At 44.8% G+C, this 20,436-nt stretch overlaps 1 protein-coding gene across 2 annotated transcripts; it reads right to left on the bottom strand.

The window, feature by feature from the left end:
• Positions 1-7,277: 7,277 nt before the first annotated feature.
• Positions 7,278-20,298, bottom strand: KCTD2 (potassium channel tetramerization domain containing 2). Of its 2 annotated transcripts, XM_058561567.1 has the most exons (6): positions 19,945-20,298; positions 18,243-18,351; positions 15,977-16,068; positions 11,379-11,474; positions 9,082-9,207; positions 7,278-8,328 (listed from the first exon to the last, which is right to left on the bottom strand). In XM_058561567.1, the coding sequence occupies exons 1-6, from the start codon at positions 20,281-20,283 to the stop codon at positions 8,299-8,301; spliced, it is 792 nt and encodes a 263-aa protein (XP_058417550.1). In that variant the 5' UTR covers positions 20,284-20,298; the 3' UTR covers positions 7,278-8,298. The 2 variants fall into 2 exon arrangements, with proteins under 2 accessions (XP_058417550.1, XP_058417551.1); XM_058561568.1 differs by lacking the exons at positions 7,278-8,328; positions 9,082-9,207 and adding an exon at positions 9,245-10,801.
• Positions 20,299-20,436: the final 138 nt, after the last annotated feature.

Here is a 20,436-nt window from a genome sequence, read left to right as displayed (position 1 = left end):
TTTTGAGTCTGGCTTATTTCACTTAATGTTTTCAAGGTTTATCCATGTTATAGCATGTGTCAGAATTTCATTCCTGTTTATGGCTGGATAATATTCCACTATTTTGTTTATCTATTAATCTGTTGATGGACACTTGGGTTGCTTCTACCTTTTGGCTATTGTGAATAATGCTGCTATGAACATAGGTGTACAAATATCTGTTTGAGTCCCTGCTTTCAATTCTTTTTTTTTTTTTTTGAGGAAGATCAGCCCTGAGCTAACATCCATGCTAATCCTCTTCTTTTTTTTGCTGAGGAAGACTGGCTCTGAGCTAACATCTATTGCCAATCCTCCTCCTTTTTTTTCCCCAAAGCCCCAGTAGATAGTTGTACGTCATAGCTGCACATCCTTCTAGTTGCTGTATGTGGGACGTGGCCTCAGCATGGCCGGAGAAGCGGTGCATTGGTGCACGCCCGGGATCCGAACCCGGGCCGCCAGTAGTGGAGTGCGTGCACTTAACTGCTAAGCCACGGGGCCGGCCCCTTGCTTTCAATTCTTTTGGGTATATGCCTAAGAGTAGCACTTACAATCCTTATAAAGACTGTAGGATCTGTAGTTGTGTCTCCGTTTTACATTCTGGATATCATTTGTATTTTCTTTTTTTGTGGTGCGTCTCACTAGAAGTTTATCCATTTTGTTAATCTTTTTGAAGAATCAGCTTTTGGTTTTGATGGTTCTATTGTATGTTTGTTTTCTATTTCATTGATTTCTGCTCTTCTCTTTATTATTTCCTTCCTTTTACTTTCTTTGGGTTGAATTTGCTATTCTAAGTTCCTGAGATGGATGTTTATATAATGATTTTTAGCCTTTCTTACTTGTTAATACATACATACATACATACATACATACATTTTCCTATTGTGACTTCTTCTTTGATCCATGAGTTATTTAGAAGTATGTTGGGCTGGCCCCGTGGCTTAGCGGTTAAGTGCACACGCTCTGCTGCTGACAGCCGGGGTTTGGATCCCGGGCGCGCACCGACCCACCGCTTCTCTGGCCATGCTGAGGCCGCGTCCTACATATAGAACTAGAAGGATGTGCAGCTGTGACATACAACTATCTACTGGGGTTTTGGGGGAAAAATAAATAAATAAAATTATAAAAAAAAAGAAATATGTTGCTTAATTTCTAAAAATACAAGTATTTTCTAATATTGCTTTTTATTATTGATTTCTAACTTGATTCTACTATAATCAGATAATATGCTCTGACTTAAATCTTTTGAATTTATTTGAGACTTGTTTTATGGCTTAGAACATGGTCAATGTAGGTAACTGTTCTACATGCACTTAAAAATTCAGAATGCGTATTCTGCAGTTGTTCAGTGTAGTGTTCTACATATTTCAGTAATGAAATTTGGAAATAATGTTGTTAAAAGCATCTCTATCCCTATTGGTTTTTTGGTCTGCTTTAACAGTTACTGAGAGATTTGACAAAATTCCTAGTAGTATTATGGATTTGCCTATTTCTCCTTTTATTTTTTTATTTTTTATTTTTTTAAATTTTATTTATTTATTTTTTTCCCCCAAAGCCCGAGTAGATAGTTGTATGTCATAGATGCAAATCCTTCTAGTTGCTGTACGTGGGACGTGGCCTCAGCATGGCCAGAGAAGTGGTGCGTCAGTGCGTGCCCGGGATCCGAACCCGGGCTGCCAGCAGCGGAGTGTGCGCACTTAACCACTAAGCCACAGGGCCGGCCCTATTTCTCCTTTTAGTTCTATTGATTTTCAGGCTAGATCATTAGATGCACACAAATTTATAATTATGTTTTCTTGGTGAATTGTAGTTTTACCATTATTGATTTTTTTACTATTAAATTTCCTCCTTCCTCTCTATTAACTTGGTAGTTACACTTTTTATTATTATTATTATTCTTTGGGTAGTTACCTGAGAAATTATAACATGCATCCATGGTTTATCAAAATATAACATAAAGTCTTACTTTTATCTCTTCTTAGATAATGCAAAGCCTTAGAATACTTTAACTTCATTTATCTCATTCCAACTTTTATTATTGTTGTGGATTTTAATTCTATTTTTTTTTAAACTTAAGGCACTATTAATGCTTAAATGGTCAATATTTATTTAGATCGATCCATGTATTTACCTTTTTAATTGCTCTCCATTCCTTCCTGTGTCTCTAGCTTCCATCTGGGATCCTTTCTTTCCTTCCTGAGGAACACCTTTTAGTATTTCCTTTAGAACAGGTCTGCAGGTGACAAATACTCTCAGGTTTTGGTTGTCAAAGATGCCTTTATATCAGCTTCATTCTTAAAGGATATTTTCATGGGTATAGAATTCTAGGTTGGCAGCTATTTTCAGCACTTTGGAGATTTAATTCCACTGTCTTCTGGTTTATATTTTTCTGTTGAGAAGTTGGCTGTCAGTCTTATTGCTGCTCCTTTTTTCCCATCAGAAGAGGGGATTATACTATATCTATGTGTAGATATTTTATTTATCCTGCTTAGAATTTATAGTGATTCTTGAATACGTGGCTGCCTTCTAAGTATCCCAATGGGGCTTGATTCTGGCTAGGCATTTCCACCCCTCCAACTCTGCCCAGGTTCTGATGCATCTCCCCTGGCCATTAGAGCAGCTGCTTGGCTGTCCCCTTCCCACCTCCAGCCTTCCCTTCTTCCACTCGGTGTTCTGCAGGTCTCTGTGACTCAGCTTTGGTTGTCAGCGCCTAGCACAGACCTGGGCATGTAGTGGCTATGCAGCACATGGCAGCACATAAGCAGAGGTTTGCTCTAGCCCTGTGTTAGAAGTGACAGACCTGAGCAACACTAGCTGTAGGTGACAGGCTAACAATCCTTCTTGCACCTGCCAACCACACCTTTCTCCAACTTCAGGGTCCAGTTCAAGAACTCTATCGAGCCTTCTAAATCTTTCTTTTTCAAATATGTGCTTATTGGCTATCCATAACAACTGAGCAAAGCAGGGCATATTTTGAGGATGTTTTGCTCTTTGATTTGCCAACTGTGTAGATGGTGTGTGTGTGTGCAAAGTTATCAGAATGAAATGTGAGTACAAGCAATAGCCCATTTTGGACATAAAGTAATCCAAGAATATCTGAGGGAACTTGCTCACAATTTCCTTATAGGAAAGCTAAGAAACACAAACTATTAATCTTCTACCCATTTTGTAAGTGTCTTGTTAGGAATAATTAACAGAAAACTAACAATGGTTTAAAATACACAAATTTAGATATATGAGACTTAGATTTTGAGCTGCCAAGTTTGATTTGGGGAAAATAAACATGGAGGAGATAATAGCCACAAAAGGAAGCCCACAAGGGCAAAAGCTAGAATTGGTTAAATTGAATTAAATTTCCACCACAAAAATCTCATGGAAAACAACTATCTTAATGAAAGTATTTTTAAGTAAAAATGAAAATAGAAAATTTAGAAACAATTTAATTGCACTGTATAGAAAACTGATCAAGGAATTAAACTGGCTTAATGGAATAACAGTTCACTCCAGGGGCAAGCTTCACTGATGAAAATCTTTCTGTGTTGTAAGATTATTAAAAACTGAGCTCTGGGCTGACACCTGGGCTTTATGACTGAGTAGATTCAGCAACACTCAGATGATCTTTTGCAAATGCTGATGCTGTAAGGAGCCTCTGGCAAGCCCCGACTGCAGAATCACCATGCAGGAATCCAGGGTTTTGGAATAGATCCATGCCTTCTTTTGCAGATAACTCTTCTGCTTTTGAGAAACAGCTCCTGCCATGTGACCATGGGACATCAAGTGACCATGCAGCCTGAGCTAGCTGCCTATCAGCAACTGGGTGCTGTCTAACCCACCAACCCAATTTGAAGAGTAATTAACATAGCCCAGAAATAGATGTGATTGTCTCTCAGACCTGGAAACAATGACTGTTGGCACTGTCTTATGTTTTGTTTTGTTTTTTTAATCCATTTATTTATTTAGTGAGGAGGACTAGCCCTGAGCTAACATCCCATGCCAATCCTCCCCTTTCTTCTTGAGGAAGATCGGCCCTGGGCTCACATCTGTGCCCATCTTCTACTTTATATGGGACGCCGCCACAGCATGGCTTAACAAGCGGTGCATCGGTGCGCGCCAGGTATCCGAACCTGCAAACCTCCGGCCACCGCAGCGGAGCACGCGCACTTAACCGCTGCACCACCAGGCCAGCCCCGGCACTGTCTTATGTTGGGGAGAGAGCAATATGATGTTTGTGTAAAAAGTAGTTGCATCTTGTTATACGGAGGCATAAAGGTGTTTTGACCATTGTCTGGAAGTTCCAATATGCAGAGCAGCATGTATATAGATGCTGAGGAGCCAAAGACGTGGGCAGAGCTGGTTACTGTTAGCTCTCAGCCTCAACCCACCCTCCAGACTTTGCCCTGTGCTGCTGGGGCTGGGAAGCTGCCAAGCCCATTCTCCTTTACCAGCTTGCTCTCTATGATAGGCTTGCCTGTAGGGAACGTGAGAGGGAGACTGCAAGGCCAGAGGAAGAAGAGGGATGTACTCCTTCCTATCACAGAAACCACAGCGACACAGCTTTGCTCCGGCAGTGATAGCTGGTTCCAGGAGTAGTGTTGGTTCATTTGCAGTTTTACCACACTCCTGGAACCAGCCTCACTAGCTCCCCCTCCCACCCATCTCCTTCTCCACAGGGGCCCTCCTCAGAGGCTCTACATTTTAATAATCCCAACCTCTTCTCTTTGCTCCTGTCCTGGGAGCAATAACTGCATCCTGCAGTCACTGCATCTGTGACACCTGTGTCCCCCAGGCCCTTTCCTTTCTCCACCACTGACAACTGCAGTGGTCTCTGTGTCTGTTGGACCCTGGCTGACACAATCATATACCTTGTTCACTACTTTTGTGTGTACATGCTGTCTCCGCACTGTAAGCACCCTCTGGGAGGGGACCACCTAACGCCTTTTGAGGATCCCACACCCTGCCTGATGCCTGAAGCCATCAATACTTAGCATGTTGGTTACTTGGTTCTCACCTCACATTTCTTACTCACCTTCTTCCTTGCAGAGAAAATGGGAACCTAGTCACTCTCTTCCAGGAAGACTTTTTTCCCTTAAAAACCATCTCATACTCCTCCCCGTGTCTCTTTCCAGCTCCCTGGTGGGTAGCCCATCTGTCCCACCTTCTGTTTCTCAGCACTCTCCAGGCCTCTTGGATTCAGGAAAATGAGAGCAGGAGGAAGAAGGCCCAGCACGCCCTCAGGCAGTTTTAGCAGCAGGAGAAATGAAGACTTGGTAAGCAGCTCTGCTAGAAAAGGTGCAGTGAAATTCATCTCCTGAGAACAGTATGATAATCACCAATAGTGACAGTGGAAACCAAGGAGCTTGCTGTATTGGAAAACATACACCAAAAGCTTTGAGATTCAGAAGTTTGTTTTATGTCTTTATTGACAAAAAAAAAAGGTCACAGCATTTCACTTTATTCAAACACACAAACGGTAACAAAAGGCACCCACAAGTGATAGGCATGGTCCCTAACGTCTGGATCAAAGGCCATGCTGGAGGGTGTGGGTGTCCTCTCAGCCCTACTCCCTCAGCATCTGTTCCTTCCTCCCCTACATCTCGCTGACACCCCTGAGATCAGTTAACTGTGCAGAAATGAAGTCACTCTAGAGGAGGTTGGGCCCCACCTCACTGCCAAGGAAAAAGAGCAGGTTCTGAGGAAAAGACAGAAGTGCACTACTGTGTCGTCACTCAGGAGATGCCAGGCTGCTCCTGGGCCTGGCCTGCATCGCCCTGGGCTTCAGATGTGGGCAGAGAAGGAAGCAGGAAGACACTCCCCGCTTGGCAGCACTGGGCAGCTGGAGAGAGTGTGGGTCACTGGTCATGTGATACCCCCAAACCAATGCCAGACCTCTCTCTGAAGTTATCAGCCAGACTACCCCAGGGGGGTAAGGCTTTCAAGAAAAAACACCACCTTGGTTCATAAAGGGCTTGGGTAAAATACTTTTCCAGAAACCTTAGGAAATGAATCATCCTGATTTCTGGAGCACTGGAAAAATTTAAATTGTCACTCGGGTACCATGAGGCGGGAAACGTGGTGAAAGCTAGTGCTCTAGGAGAGCAGAAATATCACTATGTCTGCTCCTCAGAACACTTAGCAAGGGGCTCAGGAGTCTTTTTACAGGATCCGCTGTGGAATTCCGAAAAGAGAAACGATGGTAACAATGCACTCCTGAGGGGCTTGCCCATGTCTACCCTCCAGCCCTCTTCTCACCTTCTTGCTGGCTTGGGACCAGAGGCTGATTATCAGGCATCACGCCCCAGGAAAGGAAATTTGATTGGGCATGAGGCCCCAAATGAAGGTGCTTTTCCTCCTTCGGTCTGACATTACTTATTTGAATTGGCCAAAGAACACCTCTTCCAAAGTCCTCTCTCCTACTCTGGTCAGAGCAGCTTGATACGCTCAAATCTTTTTTTCTTCTCCCTGAAAGACAGGATGGATGCCTGCGACCTTTTTGAAAAGGTGACTGCTTTGATTGTAGGCAGAAGTTCCTCTAATATTTCACAGCTGTAAAAATCCTGGGCATGGGCCAGACTTCAGAGGTGCCACCATGCACGCTCACGGTGCGCAGACACATGTGTTTCAGCAGACACCCCCACACACATTTCTATCCTACTCTACACACAGAGAAATAAGGTCAAAGTGAGAATCCTGGAGAAGAGTTACGCCATCTGGGCGTGGGGAGGTCACAAGCTCAAAAGACATTTGGCACGGTCAATATGTTATTTCCGAAAATTATGACCCTAGACCCACCCAGTAAGCAGTTGAGCTGTGGAGCAGAGAACCTCAACTGTGAAGGGACCCAGGAACAAATGGCTTGAGGTCGTTTTTATAGATGGAGCATTCCCCAGGGGCACCTTCCCCTTCTCTGGACCATGTGCCACACTCTGGAAGTCATCTAGGGAAAAATAAGGATTCTCCGGCTCCTTTGCATTCGACGACTGCTCACCGAGACTCAAGATCTCAGAGAAAAGGTCCAGATACAAGCTGTGTGGTCACAGCCCAAAGGAGGGCTTTGCTCCCCCTTGTCAAACAAGCGTTTGATCCCTGATGACACAGCATTCCATAGAAAGAAGTGATGGTGAGGGGTGGGATCAGAGATGCAGGGAGTCCTCAGACTGCCCAGCAAACACATACACACTACTAGGGATAGTGTGGGGTCACAGACATGGCTGCGGGGCAGGTTTGCCAAGGTTAGAAACCAAGAAGAGACACAAACAAATATCGCATGTTCAGTCAAGGCATTTTCAAGAGACAATCACAGAAATAACACCACTTTTGGATACTACAACATAACACATTTGGCAACTTTCAAAGAAACAGCCGTCCCCACCCCATGCCATCAGAGGGTCCAAAGTCCCTTTATCCTCGGACCAGTTTAAAAAGTCAGGGGAGGAAGATGAGCTAATGAAGGGTAAGAAAAGGCTGCAGAAGCAGTTACACCAACTACCTAAAGCTCCCATCTGTCTGTCTGTCTGATTCAGTGCAGGATGCCGTCCGCCTCAAACCTCTTCTTGGGGAGAAAGCAAGCTATCTGGAGGCTCTACGCTGCTGGAGACAAATGAGGCAAAGCTGAACACGGTAGCAACCAAGTGCCATGAATCCAGATCAACGATTCCCAACCTCCACCCACAGCCAAGGAAAGCTCATCCTCCCCTTCCTCAAAGAGCTTTGTTCACAGCAATGTGGAGTACTCTGGCAACTCTACCCTTTATCCCAAACCTCAATTCAATTCGATAAACTGAAGCTAGAACCCCTTGCATCTGCTGCATTAGTCTGGGATGCATAGAAGGAGGGGAAAGAGTGTGCAAATGGCTGCCAGCGTCCATGGCGTACTCAGGTGAAAACATGGCACAGCTCAGGGACAATCCTCTTCCATTTACTCCAGCTTCCTTGAAGTAGGCATGTGCAAGGAGCCAGGCCTTCCTTTTCCCCTTCCCCAGATCCCCATAAGGGCTCCAACTGGGAACCCAGCCCAGCTGCTGCTATAAAGATTTGTTATAACACTAGCCAAGAAAACAACAGGAGGTTTATGAAAAGGTATTCTGCAGCCGGAAGGTATATCTGTCTTCGGGTTCCTGTGTGTGTGTGCGGGGGTTGGGGGTTCCTTTGGTTTTGACCAGAACACTTTTCCACTGAGGGGCCAGGCTCAGCTTTGCTTTGCAATAGCTCGGTTACTGTACAGGAGCAAGATTTAACTTCAGAGAGGTGCTCTGCTGTTGCTCTCTTGACGTTTAGGATTCTGGTTTACATCCGAGATCCTCTCTCCTGAAGAATCTGGAAGTGGAAGATGGAGGAGAGGGCTGAGGTTTAGACTAGATGCAGACTGACTTTAGGCTGAGGTTGCTAAGCAGACTGCTGAGGGAAAAGAGACCCACAGCTGCTTTCCACTGGACCCTGGTGAGCAGCACACAATCCCTGTTATCCCAGGAGGCGAGGCAACGTCCCCTGAAGTAGTTGTAAAGGCTTGCTGACCACGGTCGGGCCTGGAGTTTACGTGCTGCTGGACCACTTCTCCAGTGCTAAAGGCTAAAGGATGCGGCTCAGGGTTGCCACATGTCGGTGATTTAGAAGTGTGTGTGTGCACGTGTGTGTGTGTGAGGGGCACAGCGGAGGAAGAAGACAACAGTATACAATTTTCCAGTAACTTGGGGGAGAAGTCACAAAGGTAACAAAATACCTCTTCTCTTGGGGCAGCAAAAAAATAAAAAACAGTTTCAACGATCAAGGCAAAATACTTTCTAATTTTAAGTTTCAGAATTCTCACTTTGTAGTAATTAGTGGCAATAAGCTTTTCTTTTTCATTGATTTGACAGAGTCTGGGAAAAATCTGCCCTATTTCAGTTCACGTTTCCTAACTAAGGACCCCTGTCACCGCTCCATAAATCCTGATTTAAATTACAACAGCCAAAAGCCCAACATGAAAGGGAAATGAAAGCTGGCTTGAGAAGGAAAGGGAAGAAGCGATGAGCGCCAGTTCAGGCAAGGCCACATAGAGTCGGAGACAAAACTGGGGAAGCGACTTCTTACCTTTGCCTTTTCACTCGGCTCTATGACAATGCCATTGGTAGAATTATTTAGTTCTCTGGAGACAACACAGAGGAATTCTGCCTGATCCTCATTGCCATAGTTATAGGAAGATCCAATGCTGATTAGCTGATAAGACAAGAACACGGTGAACACACAGTGATCTTAAAATACTAAAGTGTCATTTATATGGTGACTGACAAGTAATAAGGTACAACTGAAATTTCACGTTATTAACTATCATGACCTCGATTAAAAAAAAAAACTAAAGTGCCACACAAACCAAACCCTCCTCCTGACTGAACTCGGTAGTTCTGCTTCTCAAAGGATGAAGAATTCTCTGAGACTATCAAGGCCCCAGGGGATAACTGGGTCTTAGTTATTCATCAGGGTGTCATCAACAAAGCTTCCCCAAAGAGGAAAAGTATGAGTTCTGCCACTGTCCCCCTCACACAAGCACTGAAACAATCCTAAAGGCAGCAACTAGGATTAACACAGTCACATTCCTTCTAGCAGACACTGAGGTGAAATGGAATGTTTCTGTGAATGAAAATGGACACTTGCTTCAGCCAAAACAACTACACAGAGCTACAGAGCTGGCTCATCTTTAAACAGAAGTCCTAGACAGGAGGCTGGCACTTGGAAGGCTCGGGAAAGCAAAGAGCAAATCACTGAATAGCTACCATAAGCCATATACTGCTGGTACTTTTAACCTTTTTGGAGAACTGAATTTAGGATTTAGTTCTCAATAGGAAGTACACACGCAGAGGGAAAAGCTGAGCCCAAGGATGATGTTGTCCTGGCAAGCATGCACGGCCTCAAGTCAGGAGACCATGACTGACTTGCTGAATGACTGAGCTACAAACACCTCAGCCTTCCTGTGCCTTAACTTCCTCGTCCACATAACGGAGTCAATGGGAGCATACTTTGTCCTCCCACAGGACATTAATATGATGAGAAAAGGAAGATAAAAAATTATTCACTAGTTTCACAAAGTATATTTTTTTTTTTGAGGAAGAGTGGCCCTGCGCTAACATCTGTTGCCAATCTTCCTCTTTTTCTTTTTTCTCCCCAAAGCCCCAGTACATAGCTGTATATCCTAGTTGTAGGTCCTTCTAGTTCTTCTATGTGGGACACTGCCTCAGCATGGCTTGATGAGCAGTGAGTAGGTCCATGCCCAGGATCCAAACCAGTGAACCCCAGGCCGCTGAAGCGGAATGTGTGAACTTAACCACTATGCCACCGGGCTGGCCCCGAGTATACTTTTAAAAAGTTTTCAAAATATCCTTTGCTTAGGACCTTATGTCAGGGAAAACACTTCTGGAATGGAATTATGGCAACATTTTGCAACTCACACCTGAACAAGAACTAGGCTGACACATACAGGCAGACTCGAATCTGCAGTGGAAGATAAGTGTGAGGAATAATCCAGTGTTGGCTCTGAAGACAGAGACTGTGTATTTGATCTATAACATAATACTGTTAACACATAGAGTAACTTTTATTTTAGAAAGTAAGCTTATGGTGAAGTTCAACTGACCTCTTAAACTCTACATAAAAATAGGCACGATCCATTTAAATTATAATATATTCATTCTATTCATGCTCAGCCTCCCTATGTTTTGAAGATAACAGATGAACAATTCTGCCATCTAAAGGAAGAAAACAGTAAAATTCTGACTCTCAGTCGCTTTGTTCTGATACTTCAATCATAAGCACAAAGCTGAAAGAACAGAAATCAACAGACCAACGGGAAATGACGAGGCCACACTTCTCATTATGTTTGATTCCTTTCACATCACACCTGTCCCCCAAGCTTTTTATGGTGGATTGAATATATTCAGAACGATAAAGTTCTGACCCTGGGGTAGGCAAAGGAAGGGTGGTTGTTGAATCCTAGTCTTCTTTGGGTACTTATTCTAGAATGTGTCAATGAGTACTTCTGAACGGAATCCCTCTGAAGGAAAAAAAGCCAGAGAGGCATTTTTAAGCCTAAACAAGCTGGCTGGCTCCCTCTGGGGACAATCAAGTTGAAACTTTGCATGTGAAGCCGAGAGACACGATACTATTCCCAATTCTCCCCAACTCATCACGTACTGAGTACATGTTGTACATGTTGTACATGTACTCAATGGGCAAAGAATCCACACCAAGTGGCTCTCTTTTCCCATGTTTCTGAAAGGGATCACACCTGGCCCTACTGAACTCTCAGCGTGATTAACTGGCTACAGACGGTGGTTGTCTAAAGAGTGTGGACTCCCAGGCTGAGCTACAGGGTTGCTGCTACTTAAAAAACATACCTGCTCGAATTTCCAACCATCGGACATAGTGGAGACCATCTGGGTAAGCTCCTCTTCTTGGCACTGCAGGACTCTGTACACGTGCTTCACGGGGCCCTGTGACAACCACAAACAGACTTTGAAGAACAATTTCAAGGACACAACAGTTCAAGGCTGCCACGGTGAGGCTCTTCAAAAGAATAAGGACTGAAAAGGAGTTTGCTTGGAATTTTTTTCTTGGCAGCCACTCACCATCCCCTTTTACAAGCAGCACTGTAGTTTTTCAATAGAAGCTTATCCAAGGAAAGAAAGAAAATAAAGGGTCCAAGAACATGAATCAGTGAGTAAAATAATCCTGAACTTTGGAGGGATGAATTAGGTGAGCAACCATGCTGATACACTTAGATTTCATCTATTTCCCTAAGCAGAAAATAGAGTAAAATTACTTTGGACAAGAAAAGCCACATTTTGTTCTGAAGTCATTCACATCTGACGTACATGCCGAAAATGTAGACCACGTTTTGGTTTATTCAGAGTGATACCTAATTATGGGAATAATACATTAAATATGAATCCCATAATGTACAAATGTTAAAGCTATTTTTACCTTCTGCTGATGCTACCTGAAAGTGAAAGTGTTCCAGTGTTATATGGTAACACTTCTGTCAAAGAAGTGTGGTATATAAAAAATAAATATTTGGTCTCTGTCCCTGGCTCCTGGCACAGAGCTCCCAAAACCTTTGGAATCTCCTGAGTGATAGAAGTGTCTTTTGTATGCTAATGATGGGTCACCAGAAAGACCTAACAGGTGATTAGAGGGCTGGAACTTTCAGCCTCACCGCCTGACCTCGGGGGAGGGGAAGGGGCTGGAGATTGAGTTCAATCACCAATGGCCAATGACTTAATCAATCATTTCTACATAATGAAACATCCTTAAAAACCCCTAAATGCCAGGGTTCAGGGAGTTTCCAAGTTGGCAAACACGTCCATGTGCTGGGCGAGTGGCGCACGAGGATAGACGCTCCTGCACTCAGGATCCTTCAGGACCTCGCGCTATGTATCTCTTCATCTGGCTGTTCCTTTGTTATCATTCATAATAAACTATAATAGTTAAGTATAGCACTTTCCTAAGTTCTACGAGTCATTCTAGCAAATGACTGAACTTGAAGGGGGTGTCGTGGGAACCCTCGAATTTGCAGCCATGTCAGATGGAAGTGTGGGTAGCCTGGGGACCCGGGACTGGTGTCTGAAGTGAAGGCGGTCTTGTGGGACTGAGCCCTGAGACCTGTGGAGTCTGACGCTAACTCTGGGTAGTCAATGTCAGGGTAAGACTGAACTGTTAGACATCGAGCTGGTGTCAGAAATTCAGAGAGAAGTTATTTGCCGGTCAGACTCAACTCGTGAGAACCTAAGTTAGAACCAGAAGCCAAAAGGCTGAGCAACAGAAATGGATGTCCCGAAGCTATAGCACTAAGGCCCCCTACACTTTATCCACAGCAGAACCCCTCACACTTAGGACTTGGCCCATGGAGGGTTAGAAGCCAAAGTCAGGTGAGGGTTGCTGCAGGGAGGCATGCTCACCAGATGGAAGGTCCCATTCACAGCAGGAGAGTTAAAGGTACACAGGAGGACTCAATGTTTAGTAGTCTGGGACCATTCAGTGTTGGGTCAAACAGCTGCACATTCACTGCCCGTCCCCGAAGGCACGAGGCATTTGTTACAGCACAAACAGCAACCAAGGTTCCTAACAATGATGCCCAGTCATGTGAGAGAGGGGTCAGTTATGTTCAATATGATTTTAAGAAAATATGGACTGTTTCCTTAAGAATGACGAAAACTTAGTACTGTTCAAAGGACAAGTTGGCTTCAGTTATCTGGAAAATTAGTTTTAGAACAACTCACTACTTGGGAAATACTGGATAAACAAAAGCAGCTACTAATTACTGAGTGCTACAGCCCAAAGTGTTACACCCTTCTCCTCTAGTCTTCACTGCAGTCCCGGAAGGCAGGCATTGGCTCCCTTCTGCACGTGGGACCCTGTGTCAGAGTGCAGTACCTTGCCCAAGCTGTACAGCAATTAAGTGGATTGGAGGTAGAGCTGGGACTTGAGCCCAGGTCTGCCTGATAACATTGTATTCTTCCTTCTATGCTTTCTCCTTCTAAGTGAGGTACAGCTATCATTAATTAACCAAGGTACTAAGACAAAAAAAAATTTCCTTCCATATAAAATATAGGACAGATCTTCTGAAGATTTCAATCACTCTAACCACACATTTTGGAAACAACTAGGTGTTTTATATTACAAGACTTTGAGCATCTCAGAGCATACAAAAGACCTATGATATTGGCCACAGTTGTCAGAGTCCCAGGTATTTTTTTTTTTTTTTTTGGTGAGCAAGACCAGCCCTGAGCTAACATCTATTGCCAATCCTCCTCCTTTTTTTCCCCTTTTCTCCCCAAAGCCCCAGTAGATAGTTGTACGTCACAGTTGCACATCCCTCTAGCTGCTGTATGTGGGACGCTGCCTAAGCATGGCCAGACAAGCGGTGTGTCGGTGCGCGCCCGGATCCCAACCCGAGCCGCCAGTAGCGGAGCGCACGCACCCAACCGCTAAGCCACGGGGCCGGCCCCCCAAGTATTTAAGATGTCTGTATTGCCTCTTTATTATTTTTCTCTTCCAAAGTAAACCACTGGTACTCTCAAATGCACCAAGTTTAATCCCTAGCAAAATATATTATCAGAGACAGCAAAGAAGTAGAATGGTGGCAGCCACTAAAAGAGATGAGAGGTGACCGAAAAAAGGTGGGATAGGACCCCCACATCTTGGGCTTCGCCCGAATGTCTGCCACGTGTGTCTCCTTAAACACAGACAAGTTAAAGGAGATAAGCTGTTTGAAGGGACAGCCACAGAAATCCACATACGGCCAACTTGACCTTAGAGCCGTGTGCAACAAATGCAAAAGAGGGTATCTTTGATCAACATCAAATCCATTGCCCAGAGTTTCACTAAACAACAAGAACAGACAGAAAGATCAATTAACATCAAAAAGGTCTTGACATTCCTAGAATAAAAAAGCTTCCAACTGGGTATAAATCCACAAGCCTTCAGAATCTAAAGGACTAATTAACTTAATTGCTGTCATCAAATAGAAATCTTACAATGTTCTCAAGGAATTAGCTAATGGCAAAGAACTGAGCATGCTCAGGTACTATGATTTGAATGGTTTCAAATTACATAATTCATGGTACCATCAAAATTTATACTAAGCAATCAAAACTTTTTTTTGGAACATGGAAAATTGAGGATAAAGCTAGGTTTTCAGAATGTCTAAGCTATTAAACTTCTACAATAAAGATGGCGTAAATATGAGATGGCAAAAAGACTGGTGACAATAGATCATATTTCAAATGGTAATCTGTAAGCCAACTACAAATTCATCTTTGAATATCAAAAAGGAAACTTGCAACTACTGGCCAGAGGGAAGAGAACAAGCCCTTCTTTCCACCTTCGCAAAGTGCTGCAGATAAAATGGATAAGAGAGTTCATTTTTCATCATAGGTGTAGTTATTCATCCAGATAATTCCACTTAGAACCAGATAACTTTGATATATGAAGTCCAACACAGGAAGAGCAAGGAACTATTTTTTACTTTTGAAAAGAAACATCACCTTCTTCTTAATCACATGAAAATGCTATGTTGCAATAGATAAGATCTCAAGAAAGCATCCACCACAAGTCTCTGATGGGATAAGATGCAAGTCATGCTACAAGACAGATGGTCATGGTGGAGTCCGACTCTGTCCTCTGTTACTGCAGTTGTACTTTCGTAAAACAGAGCCTAAATACATGAAAGGGAGTGTCTTTCTGCTAGACTTCAAGCTTCTTGAGGGCACGGACCTTCTCTTATTAGTCACAGAATTCCAAGGGCCTAACAGAAGCTATTGTGGCCACTTAAGACATGATGGGTGATGTGACATGAAATAAGCTAAGTACGCCCTACCATCTTCCCTTCTCCAAGTAGGCGGCAAATTGTTTCATTTGTTACTATATCTACCGAGTTAATATAAAAATCCAGACTTAATAATAAAAAGAGAAGCTTGATATTATTTTTCTCAGAAGCATGATTCACAAGCAGCTTCTAAGGTCTACGCCATGCGATGGGTTTCAAGTGGCTGTCAGGAGCTAGATGTGCTGTGGTCACACGGTAAAGGCTGGTCCTATGAAAGAGCGGCCAATGGGTGGAAGCAAGACCTCATTTGGTCTTGACGTGGAGGGAGACAGACACTCTGTCTGACAGATACTCTGTCTTAAAGTGCTGTGGGCTCCTCCCACTGCCATATGGTGAGCAGCCACAGCCACCCCATTCTTCTAAAGGGACATGGGGCTGTTTTGTTTCCTTTGTTATTTTTTCTTCTCTATTTCCTTGTTCTGAACAAGTCTGGAGGAGTATGCGCTGTCTGCCTGGCAGATGGACAGTGTTCCACACAGACCTTCAGCTCTAAGGAGAGAGGCAGGGCTCTCACCAAGCAGCACATCATCCTTTTCAAATCACACCCAGACTCATGGAAAAAGAGAGCCACTTGAGATATTTTCCCCTTAAGAGTTCAAAACCCATTACTTGTGAAGTTCTGTTCTCATTGTCCCGTATCCTTTCCTTAACCAGGCGCACAAGAGACGCGATGTTGTAAAACTCCGCTTCTTCCAGCACACCTAGAAAAAGGACCAAACTGTAGTTAGAGATGTGTGTGATCCTCAGAAAACAGCAAGAAGGGGCTGGAGTTGACATGCTTGCTAAGAACTGTATTTTTCAAATGCAAGTCTAGTCTCTCTTCTTCAGCCTGGAAAACGTTTCTTTGCTCTTTAGCATGTACTCATTACCTTTTCCCCAAGGAAAGTGAGTCAGGCACAAGGGTCTGCTCTGTTCACTCCATTTCCCCCCTACGGTTTCTCACCTGGCACCTTCCCCGACTCTCCCTGCACCTGTCCATTAGCTGCAGGGAGTGACATCTTTCCCATATGTCACTTAGTTCCTGGAACTATTCCACCGGACAACTCTTGAGCTTACAATTTTTACCCAGTTTGTCCTAAAAATGACCAAGGGGAGGTGGGTGTGTGTAAATTTATGTGGACCAAATTTAATAGGATGCTTATTTTCGGAACAATATGAAAGGCAGTAATTGACAGAATCCCATGCTAAACAAAATCAAAGGCCTTAGACAAGACAACTAAATGGGATGTGTGATCCTGTATTAGGAAAATGTTTGCTATAAAGGCCACTATTGGAACAATTGACAAAATTGGAAAATAAGCTATAGATAAACACATTATCAATATAAAATTTCCTGAATTTGATAAGTGTACGGTGGTTATGTAAGAGAATATCCTTGTTCTTGGGAAATACACATTGAAGTACTAAGGGATAAAGTCTGTAATCTGTTCTCAAATAGCTCAGAAATAAAAACTGGGGGGGAGGGGGAGGAGAGGCAGGAGGAGGAGAGAGAATATATAAATGATAATGCAAATATGACCAAAAGATGTTAAAAACTGGTGAATCTGGGTAAAGTGAGTGCTTTGTACCACTCTTGCCCTTTTCTCTAAGTTTGAAATTATTTCAAAACAAAAATTTTTTTTAAAATAAATAAATGCTTTAGAAAAGATGCTTATGATTCCTCTTTTCAAGAAATAAGATTACCCATGAGTTGGTAATTGTTGAAGCTGGATGGTGGGTGCATGGGATTTATTGTACTAGTCCCACTACTTTTGTATGCATTTGAAATGTTAAAAAACAAAAACAAAAACAGGGCATTAAAAAAAAGAGAGAGCGAGTTCTCTTTTTACTGGTTGAAACAGAGGTGTTCTGTAGTCACTTCATAACCAGCGCAGCCATTACGGCTTTCTTACTCAGAGCTAAAGCTCCCAGATCAGGGTGCCCTGGATTTAGGGACAGGTCCCAGTCTTCAGCTGAATCCTTTCAGTGAGACCAAGCCAAGCCTTTTAGAAAGCTGTCAAGACCCACTTACAGCCCAAATGCCCTACAAACCAAAAAGATGAGGCAACTGATGATGCACTTGACAATGGACTGGAGAATGAATTAGGTCAGCTGCAAAAATTTACAAGGAAGCATGAGACCAGTCTTAAAAGAAATGAGGCCAAGCCTTTATTTTTTTACAGCTGCAAGATCAAACTAAAATTGGAAATATAAATAACTAAGTGTCAGAGATGTTTTGCTTCAGGATACGGACATTGACTGCTACCACAGAAGTAAACATAAAAAGGAATCCTGACAATTTTGCAGGCTCAAAAAACACTCCTGAAGCTATCTGTAAAGCCGAGCTCCCTATTTTTCTTCTCATTAAGGAGGCTGAACAGAACCCAATGGGGATCCCTTAAGCAAGACTCACTCAGACAAGACTAGGTACCTGAAGGAGGTTCTCTGCTCACTTCCATTAACCTTTATTACACCTGCACAAAAGCTTGATGAAAATCTCAAACAAAATTCAAATATGTGAAACAACTTTAAAGATTCGGCCTCAATTTTTTGTTGTTGTTGTTGTTGTTTTGTGAGGAAGATCAGCCCTGAGCTAACATCCATGCTAATCCTCCTCTTTTTGCTGAGGAAGACCGGCTCTGAGCTAACATCTCCTGCCAATCCTCCTCTTTTTCCCCCAAAGCCCCAGTAGACAGCCGTATGTCATAGTTGCACATCCTTCCAGTTGCTGCACGTGGGACGCAGCCTTAGCGTGGCCGGAGAAGCGGTGCATGAGCGGGCGCCCGGTATCCGAACCTGGGCTGCCAGTAGTGGAGCGCGCGCACTTAACCGCTAAGGCACGGGGCCGGCCCTCAGCCTCAATTTTGAAAATGACCAGCGCAAACACTGTTCTTACCTTCTTCTGCTAACTCCTTCGTAATGATGAGTTTCCCATGGCGGAGGTAGTTTAGGATAGGACCAAAGTAGGTGGGGTCCCTGTCAATCAGATAGGCCCCTGTCTCGTCCTGCCAACCAAACACAAGGGTATCATTGCGGAGCTTTAAGACTACGTCAGAGCAGGGTTTCAACCTCTCTGTCACAATTCATTAGTGAGAGCTCAAGTTTTGCTAGATATTTGCTTATCACAAACTATTGGCAAGAAGGCTAGCTATATGTATCTTGCACTTTTAAGATCATTTCAGGTAAGGTGTTACAAATATACAGTCCTATCATCCAGACATCTACTTGAACTTCTAAAATCTTTATTGGACACAACTACCAACATTCTTCTGTGGGATCCTTGTTATAAAGAAAGGGAGAAAGACAATGCCATAGTTGCATGATTTAAATCTTTGCTTGAGATAGACATTCTCACCTCTCTATTGCCCCCGAATCATATTCCTAATTCTAAGAAAACCTCTGTTTAGTTGGCAACACTCTGGAGCTCAAGGCCAACATCAGTGGGAGTCTGCCCTGCCAGCTGTAACTCACATACCTCAGCTCTGTGCCCACAGGAAGCTTGGCACTGCCAGGATTTGGCTCTGAGCAGCTTTAATCCTACTCATCTTTACAGTAAAAGGAACAAGAATAAACTGGCTTCTACTGCAACAAGGAAGATTTAGGGTAGATAAAAATAATTCGTTTATAAGCAAGGATTTTGGAAACTCTTTAAAGTTAGGGTAGGACAAGTTTCCATCAATCTGAGGTTTATTACAGGAGAAGATGAATAAATGAAATCAACCAATGTTCACCCAATCCCAACTCTGCTGCAAGGTAACTGGCTCAGTGCTATATGGGATATAAGGTGGTGTAAGCAATGGCCAATGCCTATAAGCTAGGAACTAAAATATGAACGTGTAAAGTGAAAAAAAATTCAAACAGGTCAAACGGGAAACGGGTTAAGCTTTTGTCACCTCTCAACCCTTTGGTTAGCAGCCATGCATCTTGCCCAACAGCATTCTTCGGTTATCATTTTCCCTCCGTCTTAACCAGTGAGCTCAGGGTTGCACTGGCAAATGGTAACCTCTTTCCAAGTAATGTATCTGATCTCAAACATGGACCTAAAACGGTGACTGTTACCAGATGGGAGCTCAGGGAACAGGACCACAGGAAAGAAGTGTGATATCGTGAGAAGCACTTCCTGCAGCTGTCGAAGCCATCATCAGACGCAGGCTTTCACCCAACTTGGCAAAGGGGTCCGAGAGGAAGTCTGAGAAAGCTACAAAGATGCCTTAGCTCACCCTGACCCAGTTCTGGATGCATCTGGCACAGGCAGTAAGGGGCTGACGAGGAGCCAGGGAAAAACTCATGCAGACCTGAGGGGCTAGGATGAGAGGAATACGGAGAAGAGGTGTGGAATGGGTTCTCGTGGGTATGGGTGGGCACGGTGGGGGGAAGGAGTCGCTGAGAACCAAGGGCGGGGTCAGGGAGAAAGCCAGGGTGCGCCTGAGGATGGGGGAGAACAGCCCCCGGGGCTAGCCTGGCGAGGGGGGCGGAGAAGGACGGGGGCCCCGCCCGAGGAGCCCGCCAGTGAGGAGGGTGTCGCAGGAACGTGGGGACGAGCCTAGGAAGAACGAGGGGGTCCGAAAGCCGCGGTCGCGCCCGAGGGCGGGGCGCACCTTGTCCGAGTCCAGCTCCGGGTCCTCCTGGCAGCAAAGGCGGCAGAGGAAAGACTTGGGCTCCCGGCCTAGGGTCTGCCTGGTGGTCACGAAGTAGGTGCCGCCCACGTTCAGCCTGACCCAGCGCGCCGCGCCACCGCCCCCTGCCCGCTCAGGCGGTCCGGGACCCGGCTCCAGCGGCTGCGCGGCGGCGGCGGGCGGGCGGCCGTGCCCGCGGGGCGTGGGGCCACCGGGGCGAGGGCTGGGGGGTCCCCGACCCGGGCCACCCCCGTCGCTCAGCCCGCTCCCGCCACCCCCTCCCAGCCCCGCCATCGCCGGGTCCAGCTGCAGCTCCGCCATCTTGGGCCGCCGCCGCCGCCGCCGCTGCCCGCGCGCCGCCGAGCCGGCCCATCCCTCGGCAGGGAGAGCCGGGCTGGCCCATCGGCGGGGGTGGGGCCGGGGGAGAGGGACGGGAGCGCCCCCAACCAGCGCCCGGGGACCTGCGCGGGGGAG

Source organism: Diceros bicornis, chromosome 18 (genome assembly GCF_020826845.1).
Source record: "Diceros bicornis minor isolate mBicDic1 chromosome 18, mDicBic1.mat.cur, whole genome shotgun sequence".
NCBI classification, from domain to species: domain Eukaryota; kingdom Metazoa; phylum Chordata; class Mammalia; order Perissodactyla; family Rhinocerotidae; genus Diceros; species Diceros bicornis.
This window is presented reverse-complemented; position numbering and strand designations above follow the sequence as displayed.